This window comes from Syngnathus acus, chromosome 16, assembly GCF_901709675.1.
Source record: "Syngnathus acus chromosome 16, fSynAcu1.2, whole genome shotgun sequence".
In the NCBI taxonomy this organism is placed as follows: domain Eukaryota; kingdom Metazoa; phylum Chordata; class Actinopteri; order Syngnathiformes; family Syngnathidae; genus Syngnathus; species Syngnathus acus.
In genome coordinates, this window is record NC_051101.1 from 6874589 (window position 1) to 6899653 (window position 25065).

The following is a 25065-nucleotide window of genomic DNA, read 5'->3' on the forward strand; positions in this document are numbered from 1 at the left end:
CAGAGCGGTAGCACCCACCCTCAAAGGCAACCCAACCGTCACGCCACTGCTGTTCAGCTTGCAACACAAGAATCGCGAGTGCAATTTGTTTCCATGCTGATGACGAAAGATGGCTGCGAGTCTGGTCGGAGATGCACCTTCCTCTCGTCCGCCCATTCTTGCCCCTTTGGCGTCGGGTCTGACCGGTTAAGGTTGGCCTGTTGGCCATCGCAGCATTGGCGGCAGCTGTCAGAGTGCTGGAAGGAGCACTATGCAGGAAACGGACTCGCCAGACACAAACGCATTCAAAGGTAAACATTGATTATATCCTTATTAGGTGTGTCTGTGTGTGCTGAGTGTGCGCGTGTGTGTGTGTTAGACTCAAAATTGTTTCTAAAGTTAGAGATCGTTGCATTGTTGTAAACAATACGTCCTGAAACGAAGGACACAATGTACCCCACATGACTCCGATTTGTATTTTACTTAGTTCAATGGTTCATACTTCTCAAGAAAACTGCTATAGCAGCAGTTTTATCGGCCCCGGGCAACATTGAAAATCGAAAAATATTTTTCCTGAAACTGTTTGATGTCTCACATCACACGGACCAAAACACAAGCACACACCTCTAGGAAGTGTGTAAGTGTACGTCTTACATGCTGCTGTGATTCACTGACAAGATTCTACTTTTCTGTTCTATTGCTAATTAGTATTGCTATATTAATAATGGACAGAAATATAGGCAAAGAAATATTTCTTCCCGTAAGCACTGCTGTATGACTGCGTCTTTATGAGCGTCGTATAAATCACGTGTTGACTCTTTATTCTCAACAGTAAAGTGTGCAAATGATGTTTTCATTTATATCCAGACATGTAGGATGTTTGCTCAGTAATTTGCAGTTGGCATCTCATATTGTGATGAATTGTTGACACAGTAGTTGGAGGAACAGAAAGCACCAAATGACTTTTTCATTATGAAGTAAAATACTAACACCTCATCTATATAACAGTAGGCAACAGGCATCCCTCATGAGGATTAAAAAAATCATCTAATTATTTACGATTGATCCAAAGCCCTTCTCCCAACGATCAGATATTATATAATCATTTTGAATGGATTCAAACGTGCTCTGTAAATGCACCAATTTAAATCTCTCAGTACACTGTAACTCACATGCAATTATTTATACTTTACATACTTCCATATGCTACATTAAGGGATACATCATCCAATAAAGCTAATATGTACTTTATGCGGTTTTGTTTATCGCAAGATTATCCAGTGTAACTCTCAGAAACTGCATAAAACAAGCCAGGCGAGCAACATTCGTTGGGTCCCATTTTATGTTGAGGAGATTATAGTTGTCATCGTCTTGACGTATTGGAATGAGACATTTGGAGATGTGTACGGTGAGCATCCTCAACCTCATTCAATCTGCCATGATTGTATTACTTTCCATTAAGGTTGCTATGACCTACCCCAATTTAAACCCCAGTTTGCTATAAATTGGACACTATGACAAACAGAGCATCTTTCTGTGTGAGGGTTGCAGTACAACCTTAGAGAAGGCATCCATGTTTTCCACAATTTCAAACAGTTCCCTGATGTCTACAAGGCAGATAACTAGAGATGTACTAGGTTGTTAAATTTCACAAAAGATAGGTGGCCAGGTACTCCAGACACGCAACTCCAGTGTATTTGTACATCAACGCCAAAGCCTATTTCTCCTTCAAGCCATAAATATTCTCTCTCTCTCAAAGAAAGAGAAAACTGACCGCGTTAAAAAGTGACATTGTTTTTTTTCAACAATGTAAATCTAAGAAACTTCCATTCATCCATTTTCTATCCATCCTATCCTCATTAGGTTTGGAGGTGAAATGGAGCTCAGCCCAGTTGATTTCAGGCAAGAAGTGAGGTACACCCTTGACAGGTTGCTGGCCGATGCAAAAACATATACTGAGTCAGTATAACGTGCATGCTTGTTTGTCTATACTATAGACCAGGGGTGTCAAACTCATTTTTTTCGCGGGCCGCATTGTAGTCATAGCTTATTTCGGAGGGCCATTATGACTGTCAACCCAACTAAATGTATGAGCACCTCATATTATATACAGTAAAAGCTACAAAACAAACTGACAAATAACTTGTTTTCAAATCAGACGAGTAGAAACTGGTCAAATATTTAAAAAAATATATATTATTAAAAGTGAAGACAATTTGCAATTCTAGTAATGACACACGAATTTGATGCACAATTTGTCTTCGCGGGCCAAATAAAATGATGTGGCGGGCCGTATCTGGCCCCCGGGCCTTGAGTTTGACACCTGTGGTATAGACAAACAAGCATGCACGTTCACAAAATTTAAGAGGGAAACTACCGTAAGTACTGCAGAGACCCAAATATGTTCACACAATCAATTCAAGTAAATTTTCTAGATTGAATCTACTTTGACTATTTTAACAGGCTAACTTACCAGTAAATAATTGCATGCACCTTACTGTCACTACAAGTGTGGCAACTACAATGAATATGGAAGAATCTTCTTTGTTTTTCAGGGCATGTGTTGCATAATGCATTAGCTTTGCACACTTGCATGCGTGCGTGTGTTTGCGTGTTAGTCTGGTGTGACCAGTTTCTACAAAGGTCCTGAGGGGTCGAGGGAAAGTCATCATTGCCAGTAAACACAAGCACTGACATTCAGGTGTAGGCAGACAGCAGTGGTCAATAGCAACAAGGTTAAAACGGGATTTTGTTTACCGTGTGTAGTTCATGTGAGGTAAAATAAATGTACACACTATGTCTAGACTCTGAATCAGTCCATTGCTGTCTGTGTTTATGTCTGCTTCAATAGATTTCAATCCATGCTGATTCCCATCGTGCTACAAGTTTAAGTTTAGGAGGTGGGTAAAAAAAAAAAAAAAAAGCAGAAGACCTATGTTTAAATGTTAACAAGCTGTCCCGAGGGTTGTTGCCTGAGCTACAGATGGCACAGAAAGCATTACACTACATGCTTCAAATGGCACAATTCTGATTTTTCTCCATAGTGACACAGTTCCAATTTGCTTCATCACATATAGGGGTTATTTCATGTGTTCAGTGAATGTAAACAGTGATATCTAAAATATGTCACTTGAAAACACCTGTTAATACGCAGAAATCCAGAATCAAAGTCATGTTTATTGTTGAGACGGTTGATCATCAAACAGGAATTTGCAGTGGAGCGTCCACATTCAGACAAAGAAGTTACCATGAATGAGATAACTCAAATTCCAAGCAGAATTGGCTTTGGCGGTTTCCAAGTTCTTTGTCTACTGAGCGTTTTGGTGCCACGATCAATAGAAGCAATATGTTGGTTTTATTGTGATGCTGCTACTTCATTTTGTTCCATTTCCATTCAGTGTTGCCAGAGATGCTTTAAAAACATATTTACTTTAGTCTGTACTATAGTCTGGCTGGACAGATGGACGGACGGACGGACGGATGGATGGATGGACGGATGGATATTTTGTTTTTTTAACAGTTAATATTGCTTAATAATACTAATTGGCTAGCATAATGTGCATTGTGATCAATATGTTCAATACTGTTAAGTCACCTTTATTGTTCTACCTTGACACACAAGTGTGTGATAGAAGACTGAATTTAAAAACAAAATCTGAGCTGGGACTAAATTTGTCAAGACACATAATATTTCAAACAAAATAACATCCATCCATCCATCCATTTTCTGAACCGCTTAGTCCCCACGGGGGTCGCGGGAGTGCTGGAGCCTTTAATATTTTGGTCTTTTTCTCAAATTTGAGCTCGGACCCGGAAATGGATCCTGGATCTTTTATTTGGTCATTGACTGTCCAAGTAAAAGACCGTGGGCTGTTTTATTGGATCATCGAGCAGGCACCCAATTACTCACAAAGGGCATTTTGATTCATGTTTCTTGTAAATTCCTGCCTATTATGTTCTATATGATTCATTTTTTTCTAGGTCAGGCCAAAAGTAGATATACACTTTTTCAATTAACCAACACCATTGGCAATTTATTGTGTAAGGGATCAATAGGTTCAGCGGTTAATGCACTGCAATCTGGATGCCCAAGGAGAGGAGAATGAGGAGAATGAGATGAGACCCTCTTTTACATTTGTACACATTCAAATAAAGGGCGAGAAGTGCTCCTTCAGTAGCTACCAAGAACATCTTGAATCATTGACCATCGATGGAAATGCAGGAACAAATGATTCATGAACAACCAGAGTGACTGTGGCTTGAAGTTCATGATCTACTTTTACCACAAATTTCAATTATTACATCATATTCAACATCTTTCCTAGATTATTCAATCTTTAAGGAACTCATATTTTTGTGTAGTCACTTTTTTGCATGATATGGGTTTTTTTTCAGTATAAAATCTAACTGAATTATTTGACAGTTTTGGGTCTTCATCGATATAGTTCATGCGACTCCTTATTGAAGTCAATCTAAATTGTAATTATGTGTTCTGTGCAGTCAAAGCATAGTGTTCTGATTGATGTTTAGTTTGTGGAATATGAATTAAAGAGCAAAAATCCATCTCAGTTTTTATCCAGCTCAGGAGGCTGCCATTTTGCTTGCTGTCGACTGAAAAGGACATCACAGTCAACATGTCTCAAGTCATAACCAATAACAGCTGACCTGCTTTGCTTATATTCCAAAAACGCAATCTTAATCAAAATGCCATGACTAGTGGGGGCACATACTGTACAACAAACATATTGTAAAGCAACATTTGGAATTGACTTTCCTTTTAAACAAAAAGCAGCAGTGTTACAATTTTCCCCGTGTCTTCTGGATTTAGAAAATGACTAAAGCTTGCCATATATTACAAAAAAACTGTTTTCTGTCAAACCACAACATTCTGTGAAAAAAAACACTAGCGTCAACACTGCCGGGGCTCTGATTGTAAGTACATTTTAGAGTAAGGCTCCTACTTCTTCATCATTTTAGCTCCATACTTTAAAATGTCCAACTTAGCTATAGTCAGTCACAGAGGGTTTCCTGCAGTCATCTTCAATTTGAGTCCTGGTTTTCTCGCTTGGATACAATTTTCCTCTCCATCTCTGGTCACCTTTCTCTGCCCATCTCAATTTATCTTAAACTGTCTATCATCTCCTCCCCCCTCTCACCGTCCACCTCTTGTGGTGTGGTCTTCCACCAAAGTCAATCCATATTGAGCTGTCTCCATGTGGAGCCCTTGCCCATCCATTAAGTGACTGACAGGTTGGGGTTATTAGAGGAGGAGCTGCCGCTGCCTGCCCGCTCTTGGGCCCGAGGCTTCAAACACATTATATGTACCGCTCTTCCTGTCAACACAGCGGTGAACTTCTTCATTTTTCACCTCTAACAAGCTTGGCATGTAGTATTGATTCTGGAGATTGATTTTGAAGATCTACTGTATGTTTGACTGAGTTGCAAGTATTCCAGCAAAATTACATTACGGGCTATGCATGTAGCGATAGAACAGCAAGGAGATTATAGTTTCTGTTTTACTGCCGTACTTTATTGAATTTGGCAACATGATAAGATGACGCACAACGAAGACACTGAAAAGAGCCCCTGGAGCGGAATGATTAAGAACAGTTCCCTAAATCAAGACATCCATTAACCTATATTTGGTTTATCCCTCCGCTGAAATCTTGCTTGTAAGAATAACAACATACTATCACGATCAAATAATCACTATAGGGAAACAAATTCTTCAAGTGTGTCATGGGGCATCAGCAACATTTTGGTATCCTGACACTATTGAACACGAACGGCTAATTCATATTAGCCAGTCCTTGTTGGGAGTCCCAAATCATCATCTGGACAAATCCATCATGCAGGGTATAAGAATGTTGCTAAATTATGAAATAATCACGATTGGTCAGAAAGAAACGTTCACTCAGGTCTGTTTTAGATAGCCATCTATTCATTCTCTGTCCCAGCTGGCTTGGGTCAAGAGGCGGCATACCTGAACTGCTCGCCAGTTTGTCACACCTGACGTCACTTGCAACGCTGAAGGGATAAACTCACGTTTGAACCTTTTAAAATGAACCGTTGCTGTACTTTTCCCCTAAAGCAAAATGAGCTCTTCTAGGATGATAATATTTCTTTATTATGAGGTTGCACAGCATCCCAACATAATTGAAAGCAAAGTATTTGTTGGTAGGCATTCCGAAAATGACATAATTTCAAACTGTTTTCTGCTTTTTTTTTCATGGCCCAGGCGCATATTTTTCTGTGCAAGCTTGCATAACCAGTCTTGATTTGTTTAGCTGAGCAGGCAGCCAGACTGCCTATCTCCTCTGATTCAGTTGGTGATAGCAGTTACTGAGTTGAAGATGTTATTTTGGATCTGCCTGTCGGCGTTGCCTTCGTGCTGAGATGCACTGCTCGGATGGCACCATAGTGTGTGGGTGTGTGAACATGTGTTGTTTTGGTACATACTTAATGTGTGGAATGGAATAATATTCATGCCTTTTTGGGCGTATACAGCTTTTAAGCTGACAACGGGAAAACTGAAGACGGTTGACACTCACTAGTGAGAATTAACCTCTTGATTATCAGACACCATAAGTTTTAGCACACCCAGTGTCAATATGATCAAACGTTCTGACTATGCTATTTCAGGATTCATGAACTTACCAAGACAATTCTTTTGCATGTAAACATCTTTGTGTACAGTAGCTTTTTTATGTTTTAGCTCAAAAATTTATAAAGTGCGAAAACAATTCCACTGTGGGGTTTAACGTGTTCATGGTTTGACTGCCCAAATGTCCTCTTATGCCAGATATGGTCCGCAGGAAGGAGACACATTTTCAAGGTCTTCCTGCTGTTCTGTCACTAGCTGGCTTTCCTCCACTATAGGTGTCATTTGCCCTGAGTCAGCACAACTCTGTCATGTTTAATTATCCTGGTAGCACAACGAAATACAAAGAAAAAGGAGAAGGTGGCCAATGGAGATAAAGATAGGGACTGCAGGGTCAAAAAAATAGGATAAAATTGAGGATTCCAAGCACGGAGGGTGGAGGACTGAGGGGAAGCAGGCTTAAAAGGAAAGCCATGAAGCAGGAGAACAGTAGTTTGGAGGGATGCCCTATGACTCATTGATGCAACTGCAACACATTTAATACCTTAGTGGCCTGCAAAAGCTGATGCATGTCTTTTTATCAAAGACTCGCTCAGCGGATAGAAAGCAAGCAGGTGAAATTGTCCATTGTTTACACTCCTTATCCTCATTTGAATCGCAGGCCACACACAAATAGAATAAAAGAATCATACACACTGAGGACAAATTTATGAAGCTTCCATGCAAGTCTCTGGAATGTGGAAGGAAGTCAATGTGCTAAGCACTCGATTACGATGCCGCCCATCAATTTGTTGTGATTGTTTTGGATGATGGCATAATGTAACTGGGGACTACCGCTAGTTCTCATGTTGCTTGACTAAAACATTTCTCTTGCTGATGTTTGTGCTTTCTTTCAGCCTTTTCTAAACTGAAAATGACTTTTTTTTAAAAAAGAAAATATATAATTTCTTCCTCTTATATACATGTCAGTTTTAATGTTTAAATACACAGGCTGCATGAGTCCGCTCTTGCAAAACCCAAAGATGAGATTATTTTCATGTTTGAATAATAAATGGAATCAGCTGTTTTACTCAATTTTGCTCTCCACAGTTGATGATTAAAGCAAATGGTCATAGTTTGGAAGCTCTAAACAGATTTGGCTGTTGGAACTAGAAGTTTGACGATTTCACACTTGACACATTTCTGTCTTTAGCAGACCAATCACTCCATTTTTTTTTTAAACACTTAAACGATTCCGGGACACAGAGATGCCGAAGCCCATCCCAGATGACTTTGGGTACATACTGTATAGAATGACAACTGAGGCAGACGTTCCAGCCTATCTTGACACAGCAATTCATATTGTACTTAAGCACATTTGACACCTAAATTCCAGTTCCTTTGCCTAGTGTGACATTACATTAAAAATCGTACATTAAGGTAACGTTTTTAGCTATTTACGGCACACTGATTTAAACTGATGAGATCATCAAGCATTTGCCTGCACTTGACAGAGTTCTGTAAATGTGTTTTTCCAACTTGGTTGCATTGAGGATCAATTTGTGTTATGTCATATGCATCTCATTTTTAACGACGTAAAATGATCTAAACGTGAGAGTGAGTTCTGCAGAAAAAGGGCCCTGTTCCTCATTTACTCATCATACTCAGACATGAAAACAGATGCATTCCAAACAAATGCCCAAGGACACCATAATTGCCACACATAATGGCGCACATTGCTAAAATGAGCATCCGCCTCCAGTCTGTTAAGTGGTGGAGGCAACACTCCATGCAGCCACACACAGACACGTACTTGTCAGTGTGCCATTCATGTCACACTTTTTTGTCTCAGTCTGCAAGTCTTTATCCTCTGTGGGATCAAGTCTTGTCTTGTCCAAGAGCACTGCGGGAATTCTGAGGAAAAGGAAATGGCTACAAAAAAGTCTTTATCTCATCATTTCTGACCTTTAATGGGAAATGTTATTTCAACAGAGAACGAGTGGTCCTGTAATCATTTCGTGATGTTTTAATAGAGAGGTCAAAGAAATTTGACTTGATTGTGACAGTAATTCCTTCGTCTGTCTTCCTCTCATGTTCCACTCTCCTCATTTTCCTCTGCCCTCTCTCACATCGTCACATTCTTCTTCCGCTCAGCACTCACATTCTTTTCAATCATGCAGATTAAAGAGTCCGCTTTAATGTCATTATGCTTGCTGCCGGTATACATACAGCCAATGCAATGCAGTTGCATCTAACCAGAAGATTGATATAGGAATATTAACACTAGAGTGCATATATAATTATGAGATATTCATAAGAACTACATTATATGGTAATCATACAGTGTATGTTATATAGTGTGTAAATATAATCAATTTAACATTTGTGTAAGATAGTATGTGAATATAATCATCATACATACCAGTTGGTTATAAATGTGTAAAAAGCATTGTTAGCATTGGCATGGGGGGAGGGGGGCGACAGGAAATTGCAGATAAGCAGCAATGTGAGGTGAAGAGACAATGAGGAAATTATGAAACATTAAAGAAAAACTGCGGGTTAGGGGGGCAAAGTAATGCTAATAATAATTCATAATTACCTCCTCCTTCAAAATGTCTTGAGCCCAAAGCTAATCCTACTTGAAACCATTGCTCAAATACACCGTTTTTTGCAGTATTTCTCATTTTCCATTTCTAACTTCCCCAATTCATGTTAATCGCTATCATTTAAACGCATTGTATTTCCCCCCCAATATTTCAGTTCCGTTTCAGCCCTTCAACATTCTCACTCGCTAAGTGTAATACTACATTTCTCAATTCCAAATAGCAACCGTTTATGTATGTTTAAGGGATATGTTTAAAGTTTTTCAAAAGAGTATTCCAATAAAATAAGTTTCCTAATTTACTTGTATTATTTTCTATTTTAAAAACGGAAAACAGAAAACTTTTGTTTTTTTCCATTAATTATACTATGTTTGTATGTGTAATTATGCTATTTTAATGGTCCTTCCACATGAGATTAAATTAAGATATACGCAGCTACAATAAAATTCACACTCCTGTGCCTAAGATCTTAAAATTCTCTCCATAAACATAATGAACAGAACAGGTGACAAAGGGCAGCCTTGGCGTCTGTGTACCCATAAAATGATTTTTTTATTTTTTATTCTTTCAGTCATCTAGCAACATACACTCAAACTACATACTATTCCTTGTAAGCGTGGCCTAAATATGACAGACTGTGGTTGGACATATTTTCAATTTTATCCAGGCTGTGGTTCGGCCATTCCTGTAATATCCCTCCGGACTAGTTTGGAATTACATGTGTGCTTTGGATATTTGTCATGCTGATAAACAAGCTTCAAATTCCTAGTAGACATCCATCCATTTTCTGAAAGCAGAGGTCCCTTAACATGTGCTGCCTTTGTATTAATTGAATTATTATTTTAATGTGTTAATTGAACTTACTTGTGTCTTCAGCTGTATACTTAATCTAAAATTAATATATTTTTAAATTTTATCAGATTTCTTTTCCCCCATATTGTCACGTTAATCGTGCAAATCCTTCTGAATTTCATCCTAAACCTCCCAATGAAATGCAGATTTATTGCCTGCTTTTATGATTTGGCACAATGACCTTTAAAGTAGGTTTTATTGTACGGTATCCTTGTTGTTTGCTTTTTAACAGCCTTGGGGGGCGCTCATTTCTTATCCATTACATTTGAATGACTTAGAAGCTTATGATGACTCATTTGTCCTTCTGGCATTTTCACATCCCTGTAGTTAACCTGTATGAATGTTGTATGTTTGCAAAGAAGAGGGCTCTGCATAATTTAGTGTGCAAATGAGGCGTTTTATGTTCTCTCACATTTTTTAGAGCTTTGCTTCTTTTTCGTGGCCTTGACCAAACGTATCGACATGAAATGAGAGGATAGCTTGGGGAGGGAGGATGAAGAGGGAGAGACAAGTGGCTCGGACAAAATTGGAGAGTTATATAGCATGATAGAGTGGAAGAGAAGAGGACAGGCAGAACAGATGAGAATGAAAAAGAAGGCACAGAGACCGCAAGATAGACAATCGACTAATAGATAAGACAGAGTGAGGAAAAGCAAGACAGGGCAAGTCACTGAGGCTTTGCTAATTGCCACTTAGAAAAAAGGGGAAAAGTCTCTTTCCAAAGAATGGTCATGCTGGTTTGTATTTTCAATCAGATTTCTGTTCCTTCAATTGACACCCCAGACTCCCCCCCCCCCCCCCCCCCACCATACACCCCCGCCGCCACCGTCTAGACTAGACCAGAACAAGCTGTTCTTGTTGTGAGAGGAAGAGGAGAAAATGCAGTATCATTAAGTTGCTTGCTGCCAAAAGGGCAAATCGCAGGGACTGCCACAAGGAGACGGCCTGCAAAAATGCTTATTAGAAGGCCATCTTATTCAAGCGGCTTGTCTTTTCAGTGTCGATTACCTGCAATAAAACAGTTGGTCACCACCCATACTAGAGGGGGCTGAATTTGAAAAGATTTTTTTTAGGGTGTGTAGAATGTGTAGCGTGAATTTTTTTCTCCATTATGCTTAGAAAACAAATGGGACCGACAATTGTAAATGTTAAACCTCTTCAACATTTAGAATGGCAAATGTGGTTAATGTCTAGTTATATTCAACAAATTGCTAATGACGTCACCAATGGATTTTGCAATGGCATACTAGTAATATTAAGATACATCACAGGAGGGGGGAATGCTTTTTGATTATCTCTGCATAAAGAATGGACAGCTCAAATGCAGAATATAGTTCGCAGACTGTAACAGAACACAAGAGGAAGTTGTTTGGTGATGGAATTTCCAGCAAAAACTTTCTCTCGCTCAGCGTGCTTCCCACTGGGACAACTAAGTAGTGCTTGACCAAATGAGGTGATATAGCATTGCTCTAGGTCCACCACAGCAGCAGTTTCTCCATGGTGTTAATTTAAGCTGTTTTCAAATAATCACAAAACGTTTTTTGTTTGTGTGTGTGTGTTTCACCTTCACTCACCAGTTGCACAATTAGTTCTAAAAGACAAAATAAATCAATTAAAAGTGAAGGACTAAATTCATTCTGTGCACTCATCTTGTTCAGGCCCAAAACTCATGATTAGTGACTAGTTGTCGTCAAACTCTAAACGTTATTGTGGAGTAGTGAAGTCAACAACCTCTACTTTGGAGGTGCTTGTCATCTCGAGTACACAACACTCTTTAAGAGCTGTAAAACACAAAACTCTCATTTTCTAAATGGAAAAAAAAATTGCAATATGTTTGAGAACAATAAAAAAAATAATGACATTCTATGCTTATTTTGGCCAGTCAAACATGATCAACAATAATCTGGAAATTAAGTTTCTGACTTATGTTTCTCACAGTGCCTGGAAAGACCGACAAATGTCAAATCTAGGTCCAGAAAATAGAAACCCTTCCATAATTTGGCTTTAGTCACAAGTGCTTTTAATTAACCAGCAGGTATACAAATAGCTCCTAAAAGCTCATTTTCCTGCTGTCTTGGTTGATTAAAAGCAACTGTGGCTAAAGCCTAACTGTAGCAGACTTTTTACTTTTTGGACCTGGATTTGACACCTTTGGGAAAGACTAACCCATAATAAGCAACACTTGCACGCACACACGGTGATTGTAACTCATATTTATATCCACGTACAATCCATACTTTAACAAATGTAGTAAATGGTCCAATCTGTGTGTACATATTTTTCAGTCCTTCCTGGGCAATTATTTAAAAACTTTATGTATGATGGTGACAGATATGACCATGGTATTATGGGATGTCCATCTGTCCACTTGCTTGTGAAAATGATTCGAGTACATTAGCTGGAGGGAATTTGATGAACCAATTAATCATACGGACAAATGAACTCAATCAGGCCAAAGGCCAAGATCACTGCATAGTCATAAACTGTTAAATGTTTTATACTGCAGGTAACTAAGTCCATCCTTTATTCTGCTATTTTATTCAATATTTAGTGAGAAAATAGTTCCTGAAAGGATCGTTTGGTTTCTCATTTCTTCCATTTGAAAGTGCATCTGCGAACAAAAGTCTATCATTGAGGTCTTTTTGCAGCTTACTGGTATATATATATTTTTTACCTGACCTTGCACATTTCTGAGTTTGTATAACAAGGTAAACTCACAGTCTACAGCACAATATTTAAGAAATTATGCATATTACTTTTATACATTTGGCTCTGTGGACTGACCTTTATGAATTTGTTTTTACTTGATGAGTTGATCAGCGGTGAAATGCAACTGTACAGTATTTACTTCTGCCACAATGTCCAAACAAGTTCCACTTCTAACTGCATCCCAATGTATTTAAGGTGATTAGAAGTAGATGATCTAAGTAAGGCTCTCTCTTATTTCCATGTTCTTTCCCTCTGGCTGAACAGAGTGCAAGTTCCACTGCACCAATGGGAATTGTTTGCGCCTGGGCTCACTGATCTGCAACCAGCTCAATAATTGCGGGGACAACAGCGATGAGGAGAACTGCCCCATGGTCACCCAGCACCCTCCACCGGGGATCTTCAACTGTGAGTGCTGCACCATGCTGCCTTCCCTTTTGTTCTTCATTTGCCACTCTCTGAGGGATGTTGAATGAAGTTTATATATTGTGCCTTCTGATGAAAAGGTGAAAAAAAATGCTTATAACTTTGAATAGGTGCACATTTCAGCAAATGGTTCCAAGTTTTTATGCTACGTTTATTTGAGTTTGCATTCATTCAAGAGTTGTTTCATGGAAAGGAGAAAATGTGGTTATTTGTTCTTTTAGCAATCTAAGAGGTTGCATCATGATGCAGCATCATTTTTTTTTTTTTTTTTATTAAAAAAATAAATTACTGCTTTTGCTTCATACTGGGATGCCGATTGTTATAATAGTGGTATAAATGTATTTCCAAGAATTGGAGAGAAAAAAAATCGAATGTGGTTGTAACTTTGCGTTCAACAGTTTTCTAGGAAAAGAAGCTTTCAATCTTATTTCGTGGATTGATTTGTAAGGCATGAACGGCAATGACGGGTACTTCAACAGCAGTAGGTAAATGCAACCACGGTAGCCGGAGGGTAGAAATAATTGCACTTTGAATGAAAGACTTTTTGAAATTAGCCTGACATGTTCCATCAAAGATTTTCTACTTTTCAATTTCTGTCCTGTTTTTGTTTGAAACTCTGCGCCACTTTCCTGAGTCCCCCCCAGCTGCTACCCCTTTTTCGCTTCTTACCGAGCACTACCGTCAGGGGAGGGAGATGAGAGTGGTCCCTCGACTCACCACAATCAATGGAAACAGAGGAGACACGGAGAGGGAGATTGGAAGGAGAGAGGGTGAAGGACGCCATTGGAGCGCAATGGCTGTCTGCCAACTTACTTTGATGTGCTGCACCGTTCTCTTTCAACAACTTTTAGTGAGGAGTGGGAGAACTTTTAACAGCAGCACTTTCATCCTTGGCACTGGATCTGTGTGTGTGTGTCAATGTCCGGCAAGTTCTTCACCTTCCTCTCATCACTTCCTTGCTCGCTGGCTGCAAACCCTTCAACCTTATTTGTACTTTTTTTGTCTTTCCCACTGCCTTTCATCTCTTCTATCCGTTTCTCTTCATTGAAGGTTGAATGTTAAGGAGACTCCATCCCATTTCGACAAAATAAAATCCTGAGCTGGGTGCTTAAAAAATTTTGCTGTCTAGTGCAAATGTAAATGTGCCTGCAGCCAACATTATGGGAAAGCTGTACAATCATTGTAATTTTCTGGTGATGCCTGACAGAGAAACAGAGAGAGATGAGTGCTGGAGGGAGAGAAGGAGAGATAAAAAAAAAAAGGATGGGAACGCTGTAAAGAGTGGCAAGGGATTAGAAAAGTGAGAAATCAGTAGACTGAGAAAGAGGAAAAGAAAAGAATGAGGGATGTAAAAGAAAGGAAACGGTTGAGAGCGGTAGAAAGTGCTTGTGTCATGATAGCGTTTGCCATCATGTTGTAGCCTGTGGCTGTTTCTGTGGCAGTGGCAGACAGATGGATCATGAATGCTGTCTAGACACTCGTTTCCACCCCTTGCCCCCCTTTCCTCTTTTTTCTACTCTTCATCCAACTCCTCTCATTTGTCCTCAATTTTCTTCTATTTCTATGTCTCCACTCATCCTCTTTTTCACATCCCCCCCCCCCCCAAAATTGATTTGGTCTTCCATATGTATTAATTGGGCTTTGAGGAGCGAGTCATTTACCTGTCTGTCATATCAGAGATGTTATTCACCTGAAGGTAAGATAAATAATGGAAAGTAATTCCGATTGCCTGCTATGTTGCTGTAGTGGTTACCCTACATAGTAGCTATCTATAAACCATGCACCTATTTCTTAATGTATTCATTGTTTTGTGGGCCTCTTGGAGCCCAAATAGCATACAGTGGCTATTAAGTTACTTCAATTTTCTGCACTGTTGGCAAACCTTTAACTCACACATTTCTCATGTGTGGAATCATGTATGCTATATCCGTCCGTCCGTCCGTCCGTCCGTCCGTCCATCCATCCATCCATCCATCCATCCATCCATCCATCCATCCATCCATCCATCCATCCATCCATCCATCCATCCATCCATCTGTATCGCTTAGCCCCACAGGTAAAAAGTTATTACATTTAAATATTTGTAGTGAGCCTGACTACATCCAGAATGCATTGCAATACTGTACTGCATTTCTGTTCTTCAGTTTGGGTTTTTTATAACTGTGCTGGACTTCAGCAGGTTTTTAGACTATTTTGTACTGCATCAACATCTCAGCTCCCTGCAGCACCATCCACTCGAGGACTTGCCAGGAAAGTGAGACAAATGACAGATGGCCTGGCAATGCTTTTTGTACATATGGTGTAGTTGTGATCTTCCCTTACAAGATCAAAAGAGGTTTTTCATCCAGTTTACCTGGAGGATTTATCGGTGGTCTTGCCCAGTGTGGTAGTTACAGTATTGGACAGTACTTTGGAGTGGCGCTACTGAATTTAGGGATCTGAAGGCTGCTGGTATGTCATTTGTAGAGCGCGGTATTAGACACAAATCCTGGCACCAAACCTGTCAATTGCTTCTTGTAAACCAGTGGTGTCAAAGTCAGTGCTCGGGGGCCAGACCCGGCCCGCCACATCATTCTATGTGGCCCATAAAAGCAAAATCTGTACCAAAATGTTAGTCATGTGTAACAAATAACATTGAGCTCTTGCAAGACTTAATTTTTTACCATTTTTACAGCAACAAACAATAATTAAACTATCGTTGGAATCTGATTTCAACGCTAGTTATCTATCATTTTGGGGTTTTTATATGTGATGATATGCCGATTAAACATTTATTTGGTTTCACAACGGCCCTCTGAGGAAAGCCATATCTACAAAGTGGCCCGTGACAAAAATAAGTTTGACACCACATTTGTGTACAACTCATTCATTATTCTGAAACACATTTTTGTGTGTGCAATTTAGACCTATGTGTGTGTAGCAAGCACCTTGAGTTCAATCATTTGACTTTTCCTTTCAGGAACTTATAAATGTATTACTTCTTTCTACACTAGCCGAGATGGATCAGGGAAACTATTTCGGTTGCTTTTACCACTATTACTGATGCAACAACTATTACTCCAATGTCTATTTCTCTCTAAAGAGCAGAGAAATACCCCTTCGGAAGTGCTCAAGTATGTATTTTATGCTGTTAGTTCCATTTTAGGGTAGTTTTTTTTCTTTTTTTTTTATGCAAATTGTCATTTCAATAAGCATGACTGATTTACATACTGCAGATCTCCTTTGGTTTGGTATCATTATTACTCAGCAATAGCTAATTTTTGCAATCTACTTTGTCGAGCTTTAACAAAGCAATTTATCTGATATTACTAAGATGTAAATGTTCATAATGTGATACTAATTCTGTATGTAATGAACTACAGTGAACATACATGCATAATAATAATCTTATTATAGCTGAGTAATGGTTTTGTTGCAGGAAGTAAATTCGATGAGTTAATCAACTCCTAATGAGCTTCCAAAATTCTCAAATAAAAACAAAGAGAATAAAAGTTGTTTTCTGGTCACAGTACAAGAAGCCAGAAAGAGGCATGATATTGTTTTAAAATTTTCATGGCTAAAATTCAAACTCTTTATCCTAGTCACAGTTTGTGAAACATTATTATCAACATTATTGTTGCCATTTTTCTTATAGCTTGTGTTTTATTCTATGCAAATGAGGCTCCCTCGGCAGAACAGAATGTGCAATTCTAGCCCTTTGACCTTTGCAACTTTTGTCGTGTAAAATCTTTGTGGATAACAACTAACTCTATTTTGAATAACAACCTTGTAACAACTGGGAGAGAAGTGCCCATAGTGTGACACTTTTATCTTGAAGTGCAAAAGTGATTCATTGTAATGGAGATAAATGAACCTTCATTAAAATGTTTTATTAAGTGACGTAAAATGACATACCACAACTTGCAGCATTTCTTCTTTTTCCCAGGCAATACCACAAGTTGTGTATTTAGAGCTGCTGTATAATCATCATGTTTTATAGAATTGTCTTTCCCACACAGTACAATGATTTTATCTTTCAGCTTGGTCATAGAATATATAACATTTAAAGGAGAATTCATCTGTCAAACCTTTCAACAACAAACATTTGTAGAAAAGTTCCTCTCAGAACCCTGTATTAGAGGTTCTACCAAGAACCCTTTCATGGAAAATACATTTAAGACTAGCAGACTACACACAATAAATTGATAAACGTATTTCTGCTACATTGCATTAGAAATACTGAAACATGGCTAAACTTTTGAATATTTGTTGGAGAGAATTTTCATCTTTGAAGAAAGAAAGCGTTTTCTGTATTGAAACACAACTTAAAAGAATCCTTAGTCCTACAGAGGATTATAGATTTTTTTTCCCCCCCACAAAAAGAAGCAAATGGTTCAAGGTAGGACCAAGGTAGAAGCCTTCTAAGTGTGTAGCACTTAGGCAACATAGCACAAGACACAAAACAGTTGTGTTTAAATGAAAGAGATTTAGAGCTCAACAAGATTCTGATGAATGTAGTTGTCAAGTTGTTGTCCTCAGCATCTCTGTTGAGGAGCCTGTTGTCCATGTGGTTAAAGGATTTACTCTGAGCAGACACAACAGGGGAAATATTGGGCTAAAGCTCTGGATAAACACTCATCTGCTCAACTCGTCTTTCTCATTATTACTGTCTGTGCTTGCTGTCATTTCCTTGTACTTGTTTGTCTTTTGCTCTCGTCTTTCTTTCCCTTTTGCCCAAACCAACGGCTGGCTTTGAACCTTGTTAATGCCTCTTCAACCCCGGCGCAGTATTTAGGTCAGCACTAAGTGGCGTCTGGCTGTAATTCTGTCGGGGCAATCAAAGCTGCAGATGTTTATGACCACACTTGTCACGTGATTGCTCAATTGCGACAATTATTTCTTCCTCCTTCAGATTGCCTGTTGAATCAGAAAGAACGATTTGATCGAGGGGAGCCCTCCATCCATTTCTATGCCGCTTATCCTGTTTAGGGTTGTAAAATATTGGAGAGGAAATAGGTGACCATCGCCACCAAATATGTTTCTTGTTGATAATGTCACGTAAAATGTTTAGCTTCCGTCGTCAAGGCAATAATATTGGAAGAAAGACTCCCCTCCAGTGGTGCCAGCTGCGCCTGGTGCCACCACCGGCATGGAACAGCACAATTGTTTTCCTTTCAACATAGTTTACATTCTGCTTAGATCAAGGATGAAAGAGTCTCTGGCTACCAGTGTAAGAAAACAACATCTGTTGCAATGTTGCTGTTAGGGCGGCCCCTCCTGAGTCCTTAGTATGCATAACAGGCACACTTCGGTGAGCAGGTCCAGAGTGGAGGTCAAGGGTGAGTGGAACTAATGCTTTCATGCTCTTGATTCGGCTCCTCTCGGGTGTAATACCCGCCTGTCAATTTGTTTGAGCTGTGGATTTACATAATGAATTTATATCCAGTGTTCTCTTCAGTCTCTCTCTCTCTTTCTCTGTATCTCATCTTTCTCTTGGAGTCTACTTTTGCTCTCTCTCTCTTTCTCTCTCGCTCTCTTTCTCCCCCGTCTCCCTCCTCTCATTACGTTTACCAAGTGCCCAGAGAGCAGTGTCTAAATGCAAACAAGCCTAATTTCCAAACTCCCACCATCCAAGTATGTGCCTTGTATTCTACAGTCTGAGCTCAACTAACTAATGGCTCTGGTAAGAGATGGAAAAGAAGAAAAAAAAAACAGTGAGTGGGTAGTAGTTCTAGTTCTGGAAACAAAGTTTTGTTTTCTTAAACTGCATCATAGGTCTTTATTTCATCGACAACTTTACATACATCCCTGGTATCTAAATGAACGCAGAAGCATATATTCAAAGAGAAAAAGCAACAACAAAATAGAGCTCTACCATGACAGCTCAATGCCAGGAAAGTCCATCTGATCCCTTGCTGGTCGCCCCCGTCGCTCCACCAGCTGGACTGTCAACCACAGCGTGATACGAGCAACGCTTACATCTCAGTCAACTTTGCTCAACATCCGCTCACTGACAAGCAAGGGACATGTTATCCAGGACCTCATCATTGACCGTAAGCTAGACTTACATGATTAAATCGAGACCTAGCAACAGCCCTACTCTTCGAAGCTGATTCAATCCACTGTGCGTTAGTCAACTCCAAGGCGTGTTTGACTTGAAGGTTGTGGGTTCAATCCTCAAGTGTCCTTTAGCAAGACATTGAACCCTAACTTGCTCCCAGTAGTGCCTGGCAGCACCTTGCATGGCAGCAGCCTTCCACTGGCGAAATATCTTAATTTCATTGTATACCTGTTGTACAATGGCAATAAAGGCATTCTTCTCTTCTACACATCCTAGACATCTGACCTTTCCACTGATGAACTTCATATAACCGAGCACATTGTCCTCTTATTTACAATAAAACTCACTCCCCCCATCACCAAACAACCACATATTATTTCATTTCAGAAGAAAAAGAATATTTACCCTGTCAAGTTCACATTTCTAGCTCTGATGACTCAGTCTGTCATTATAACACTGGACCTTCTGAACCCCACTAGAAACTTTCTCTCTCTCTGCCCCTTGGTTCACCCTGTTTCGATCCCATGAAAGCCAAATGTCAACAACTTGAATGCCTTTACAGAAAAACTGGACTCAGTCCACCAAGAAATATATAGACTCACTACATCTTACAATAGAAGGACTCCATTGCCAACACTAAAACCCTCTACTACGCCAATATAATCACCACCAATAATCCAAAAGACTAAGTCACTGTTTGCCATACATATCACCCAACCCTAGAACTCCCTCAGGTTTTTCTGAGTTTTTCCTTGCCCTCCTGGGGGTATGATCCGGCGATGCCGAGAATATTTGTCAACTGTGGGCACGTGATGCCCTCTGAGACGTTTCCGTGATTTAGGGCTGTATAAATAAACTTGACTTGATTTGACTTATACACAAGCTTTTCCTGAAACTCGATTATGTCATATCTCTTCTCCCTGTGTGGATAACCACCGCCAGAAATTAAGATTTTGTTTTTTTACCCTCTTCAAATCACATCAAAAACACGTTTGCACGTCCACATCATGCCGTTTGCCCTCCTTGTTTCAATAATTTTCCATTCATTTTTTTATTGTACTTATTCATGTTGTTTTATTTAGTATATTGTAATATATTCCTTGAGTGCCTCCAAATAAAACGTATTAATATTTAGGCTTCTATTTTGGAGTTAGAGGTTCATAAAACTTTAATCTATGCCAGACAAATTAACACTGTCTGGCTTCTGGATGCTGTGCGCATGTGCGTCCATGCACACATGTGTCGTGTAATACACCCTGATATCTCCTCAGAACGTCATCTTGACACCTACCTTCTATTAGAGTGATGTAACATATACTTAGACACCTGGCATTGTTAGAGCTCACTGTTAATGACAGACGTCTGTTGTAATTCTTCCTCCTGTGTTTTTGTGTCACGTCGATCTCTAACCTACTTTGCAATGGAGATTCGATGCTTGTGTGCGGCGGCCCTCTCCCGTCGGTTCTACTTTTGTCTTGAAACTCCAGAGTGCATGCTGGTTAATGACAAGTGCCCCCTTCCTCTCTTCATACTTCGTTTGATAGACTTGTCTATGTGCTCCTCCTCTCCCCTCAGTCTATTTGAGCCCAGTGTGTGTGCGCTAGGTAATGATGCAGCTGGGCCATTAAAAGCGGGGGGCTATTTGACAGCTTTGCAAGCCCCCCCCCTCACCACAACTCACACACAAATTCTGATGCACATGCACTCAGAGACACACAGAGGACCTGAATGATCCCCTCGGGGGTAAATGAAGCCCTCACCATAATACTTATTTCTTTCCTGATGAGAATTGTGCATTTGTTTAGAGAGAAATGTGGAAGAAAGAGGAGAAAAGGCTGAGATGAAGTTAGGTCTGTCTTTGGAGTAAACCACCGCCTGTCTTTTTCTTCTCTCTTCGCCGGCCTCCCACTCTGTTTTTTCGGAGGTTGTGTATGTGCATGTTTGAAGTCTGTCCATTTGTCTTAGGGGATTGTACAGCGCTTGTATTGACTATTGAGTGTGTGCGTGCCTGTGTGTATGGGGATGGAGAGAGGGAACTGAAGGTGTTAAAGGCTTGATGTGAATAGCCTTCATCCATCAGTCATAGAGGTCAGCAGGGTGATACCACTAGTCCTGGGTGGTCCCCCGTTTTTATTTAGAACACACATTCATCTACTGTAAAGGATTGCTTGAGCGGTTACGTGCGCGTATGTGAGTCCGCATCCAGGGGAAGTCAGGAAGATAACGTAAGATGACCTCTTACACACACCACTTAATGCTCACACACATTCCTGAATTTTTGTTGATCATATACATTCGTGAAACACACATACACTATACTCAAACGCTCACTTCAGTATATTAGACGAGGTTTCGGGAGGATGTGAATTTCGTAAAAGGATTTTAGTAGCGTGTTAAGAGTCGGAACATTTTATTGGTCTGTATGGCTAGTGCAAGAATTTTACTTGCGTAAGAGGCTTTTTAATTGAAACAAAAGCCCTTCGGGTATGCTAGCATCAGCGGATGCTTTCCCAACCTTGTCAAATGCCGCATCAATCAGACAGCAGACAACTGTTTTTACTCCGAGGGAGGATATTGACATTGAATCGCAATATCCCTCCAGACAGAGAGCGTCATACCTGCCGTTCGTTCCTCACAGGAGAGAGTGAGCACCAAAAGTACGCCTTGAATTTTTAATATTGGTGTATAAATAAATATGGATATAGTCACCGTACACTCACTGTCCATTTATAGAATGTGACAGACACCTGTAGTCCCTGTCAGTAAAGTGTGTGCACTAAATTTATTCTTAAAAGTCTTATTATGCTTCTATGAATATGTATAATCTGTATACACATTTACAGTCACTGGCCACTTAGGATACATACGTTCTTCTGTTTTTCTTTCTACGAGTATAACTAACACTGGTCAAGAAATTTTTGCAAAATAATTCCATTCTCTTTTGCTTGCAGTTTAGTTGTCACCACTCGTAAACAAGCCAGTCAGCTACAAACTTTGTCTGTCTTATCTTCACAAGGTCCAGGTTTTCTTTTCTCCTTTGGAAAACTCAGCCTTGAGAATGATTAAAAGACACACCGGTTTTGATTTGTGTCATCTGAAGAAGCATTGCATGACAAAAAGGCTCTCTGAAGACCTACAATTCAGCATTAACTTGCATGAAACTGGAAAGGGTCACTTGATGTTCAGCAGTTCATGATAAAACAGATTGTCTATAAAGTTTAGCACTTTTCCTCCTCTCTGCCTTATAAAAATGACTACAGGAGCCCAGCCCAGAATGCTCAATGAGGTGAAGAAAAATCCTAGAGGATCAGTTAAAGTCTTAGGGAAGTCTCTGGAACATGCAATAATCTCTTTGGACAAATATACATCGAATAAAACATTGAAGAAGAAAGGATGTCATCGAGGGAAAAGCACAGAGGAAGACATTGCTGTCTGCATAAAGGTCTAAATTTTGCAAGAGAGCACCCTGATGTTCTCCAGCACTACTCGCTAACTTATAATGTGTGGACAGATGAATGATAAAACAAAAAATAGCAAACATTTTGTGTACCCCGGAGTCTGGACACAGTGCTCTGGAGTTCTAAACAATAGAAAACAAAGTTTATCCAGATATTGTTTTGAAGAGTACTTCACACCAGCTGTCAGATGGTGATGCAACAGGACAAGAACACAAGTAAAACATGTTAGCTCCCAAAACCCGGAAAAAAAAACACATGCACGCATACATGCCTGACTCCATTTATGTGAGGCCTCCAAGTCTGGGAAGAGGTGTCAGACAGTTATTCTGCTTTCATTCTCTCTCACACCCAAGACGTGTCACATGTAGGGCCTGTTCATTATTGGAAAAGGATGGCGGTTGCAATTTTCAAATACTGGTATCAAATATTTATTAAATATATATTTTATACTTTCTGAAAATATTTTTGTCATCAGTATTACTCACACTGTTAGGGTTGGCAAGACTTTAAGAATATTTAATATAGGACTATAATAAAACGATTACCTTTTTCATTTAATAAAAAGATATTTACCATTTCATGTACAGATTACACACACAAAGACACACACAAAAACACACATACATACAGTTGGTCAAGTGTGTAAATGCACTGATGGAGTAACTCGCAGTAAGGAGTCACTCTTCATTTGTTCATAATGGTTTGTGTAATGACTAAATTAGCCTCGTGAGCTCTTGTATTTACAGTGTTTAGTTTACAATTCAGGGCTGTGCAGCAATTACCAACGAGAGACTCCATGCAAATGGAAACTCAACACCACAGGATTAAGTATGTTAGCGTCCATACGTAAACACTTTTCGATGGAATGCAGATTGGAGACAATATTATTATCCAACCATCCATTTTGTATTCCGTTCTATTTTATTTTATTCTATTTGTCTTCATTAATGTCGCAGATGAGTCTGTCCCAGTCGACTACAGTAAACCTTGGACTGTTCGCCAGATAATCACATGGGACACACAAACTATATGTAAACAAACTGCCTTTTACATCTACTGCATCGGTTATTTAGTCTTCAATTCATCTACCAGGATACATGGTTTACCGATCCCGTATGGATTTAAATTTCGATTTAACTAATATTATACAATTTAAAATCTCTACATATAACATTTATTCTATAATGTTTGATGCTGACCTGAACTTTGTACTACTGGTCAATCTCTTCTCTCAAAGAGCCTCTTATACTAAATCTTAATGGATAACAAAATATTTCAATATTCAGTCAAATCAAATGTCATCAGGCAATACTTAAAAAAAAGTAAGTCTATAAGCTTTAGTATTTCTGTCCTGTCAAAGCAATGCATGAGTGGAGACAATCTGTCATTACAGCAGAGCAGGCAACATTTTATCCAGATTGAGATATTCTTCCAGATCCAATGGCATAAAATTCAAGATTTGTTTCAGAAGATCGCCCACATTTACTTATTTCTCTTATTATCTATTTCTAAGAAATTAGGTTTTATATCTATCTTTATGCTGTCCCTTACAAACTGCTTTTACATCCATGTCATATGGAAATGACCAAGTAACAAGTAAAGTACTGTAATAATTGTAAGACAATTTTATTAATATGCACAAAATCTTTTATTGGCATTGAATTTAATACAAAGACAACTTTTGGGTGGAGTGTTGTCCTAATACAGTGCCACCACTGCTTCACATTAGCGTTTAGCATTTTTCACCAGATATAAAACATAGAATTTATCAGGAAATGTAGCTTTTACAATGTTGTTAAAGTGAGCATTTTCTATAAAAGTTACCAGAAATAACAGCAACCTTGAAAACAAACCAATGTGTAATGATTCGTAAAACTAGTCAGACTACAAAGCAGGCAGACTCTTATGGGGTGTAGCCACTTAAAATTGCATTTACAAATGAAAAATACAAATTGTAGGGAGAACAAACAAAGCAAAAAGTAACTACTGCTGAGTAGAAAAAAGGGTATAAAACAGACTAACTAACAGAAAGCATTAACAAAAAAACTTTGATTTAAACCACATAAAAGCTCAGTGACAAAAAAGAAAAAGACAAAGTGCAAAAATGTGCAATTGGTAAGTGGAGCAAGGAGTACTGCCAAGAAGATACCCCCAAAAACTCCATTTGGCAGAATTAAAATACAACAAATGGAGCCAATCAAAATAGGTGCGAGATAGCACCGTAAGCAAAAACATAATCAGAACTGCTTTGACTGTGACGGCAAATATACTGGTACTCTCCATTTTAACACAGATACGAGCCATCGCAACTGAAACATAACAAATATAAAAGGGATCATTTTCTGGATTTGTACTGTCCACACAAAGCTGAGATGGATTCCTGCTGCTTTGGGAATCGCACAATCACAATGGCATGTTTAT

The 25065-nt window shown here is 39.2% G+C and overlaps 1 protein-coding gene across 1 annotated transcript in view; it reads left to right on the top strand.

Annotated features, from left to right (window-relative positions):
* Window positions 1-25065, top strand: part of LOC119135344 (low-density lipoprotein receptor class A domain-containing protein 4-like) — a 93007-nt gene that overhangs the window by 27409 nt on the left and 40533 nt on the right. Inside the window, exons 4-5 of the mRNA XM_037272833.1 lie at window positions 4-290; window positions 12988-13128. Coding sequence (XP_037128728.1) covers window positions 251-290; window positions 12988-13128 — 181 coding nt within the window. The 5' untranslated portion in view covers window positions 4-250. The remainder of the gene's footprint in view (window positions 1-3; window positions 291-12987; window positions 13129-25065) is intronic.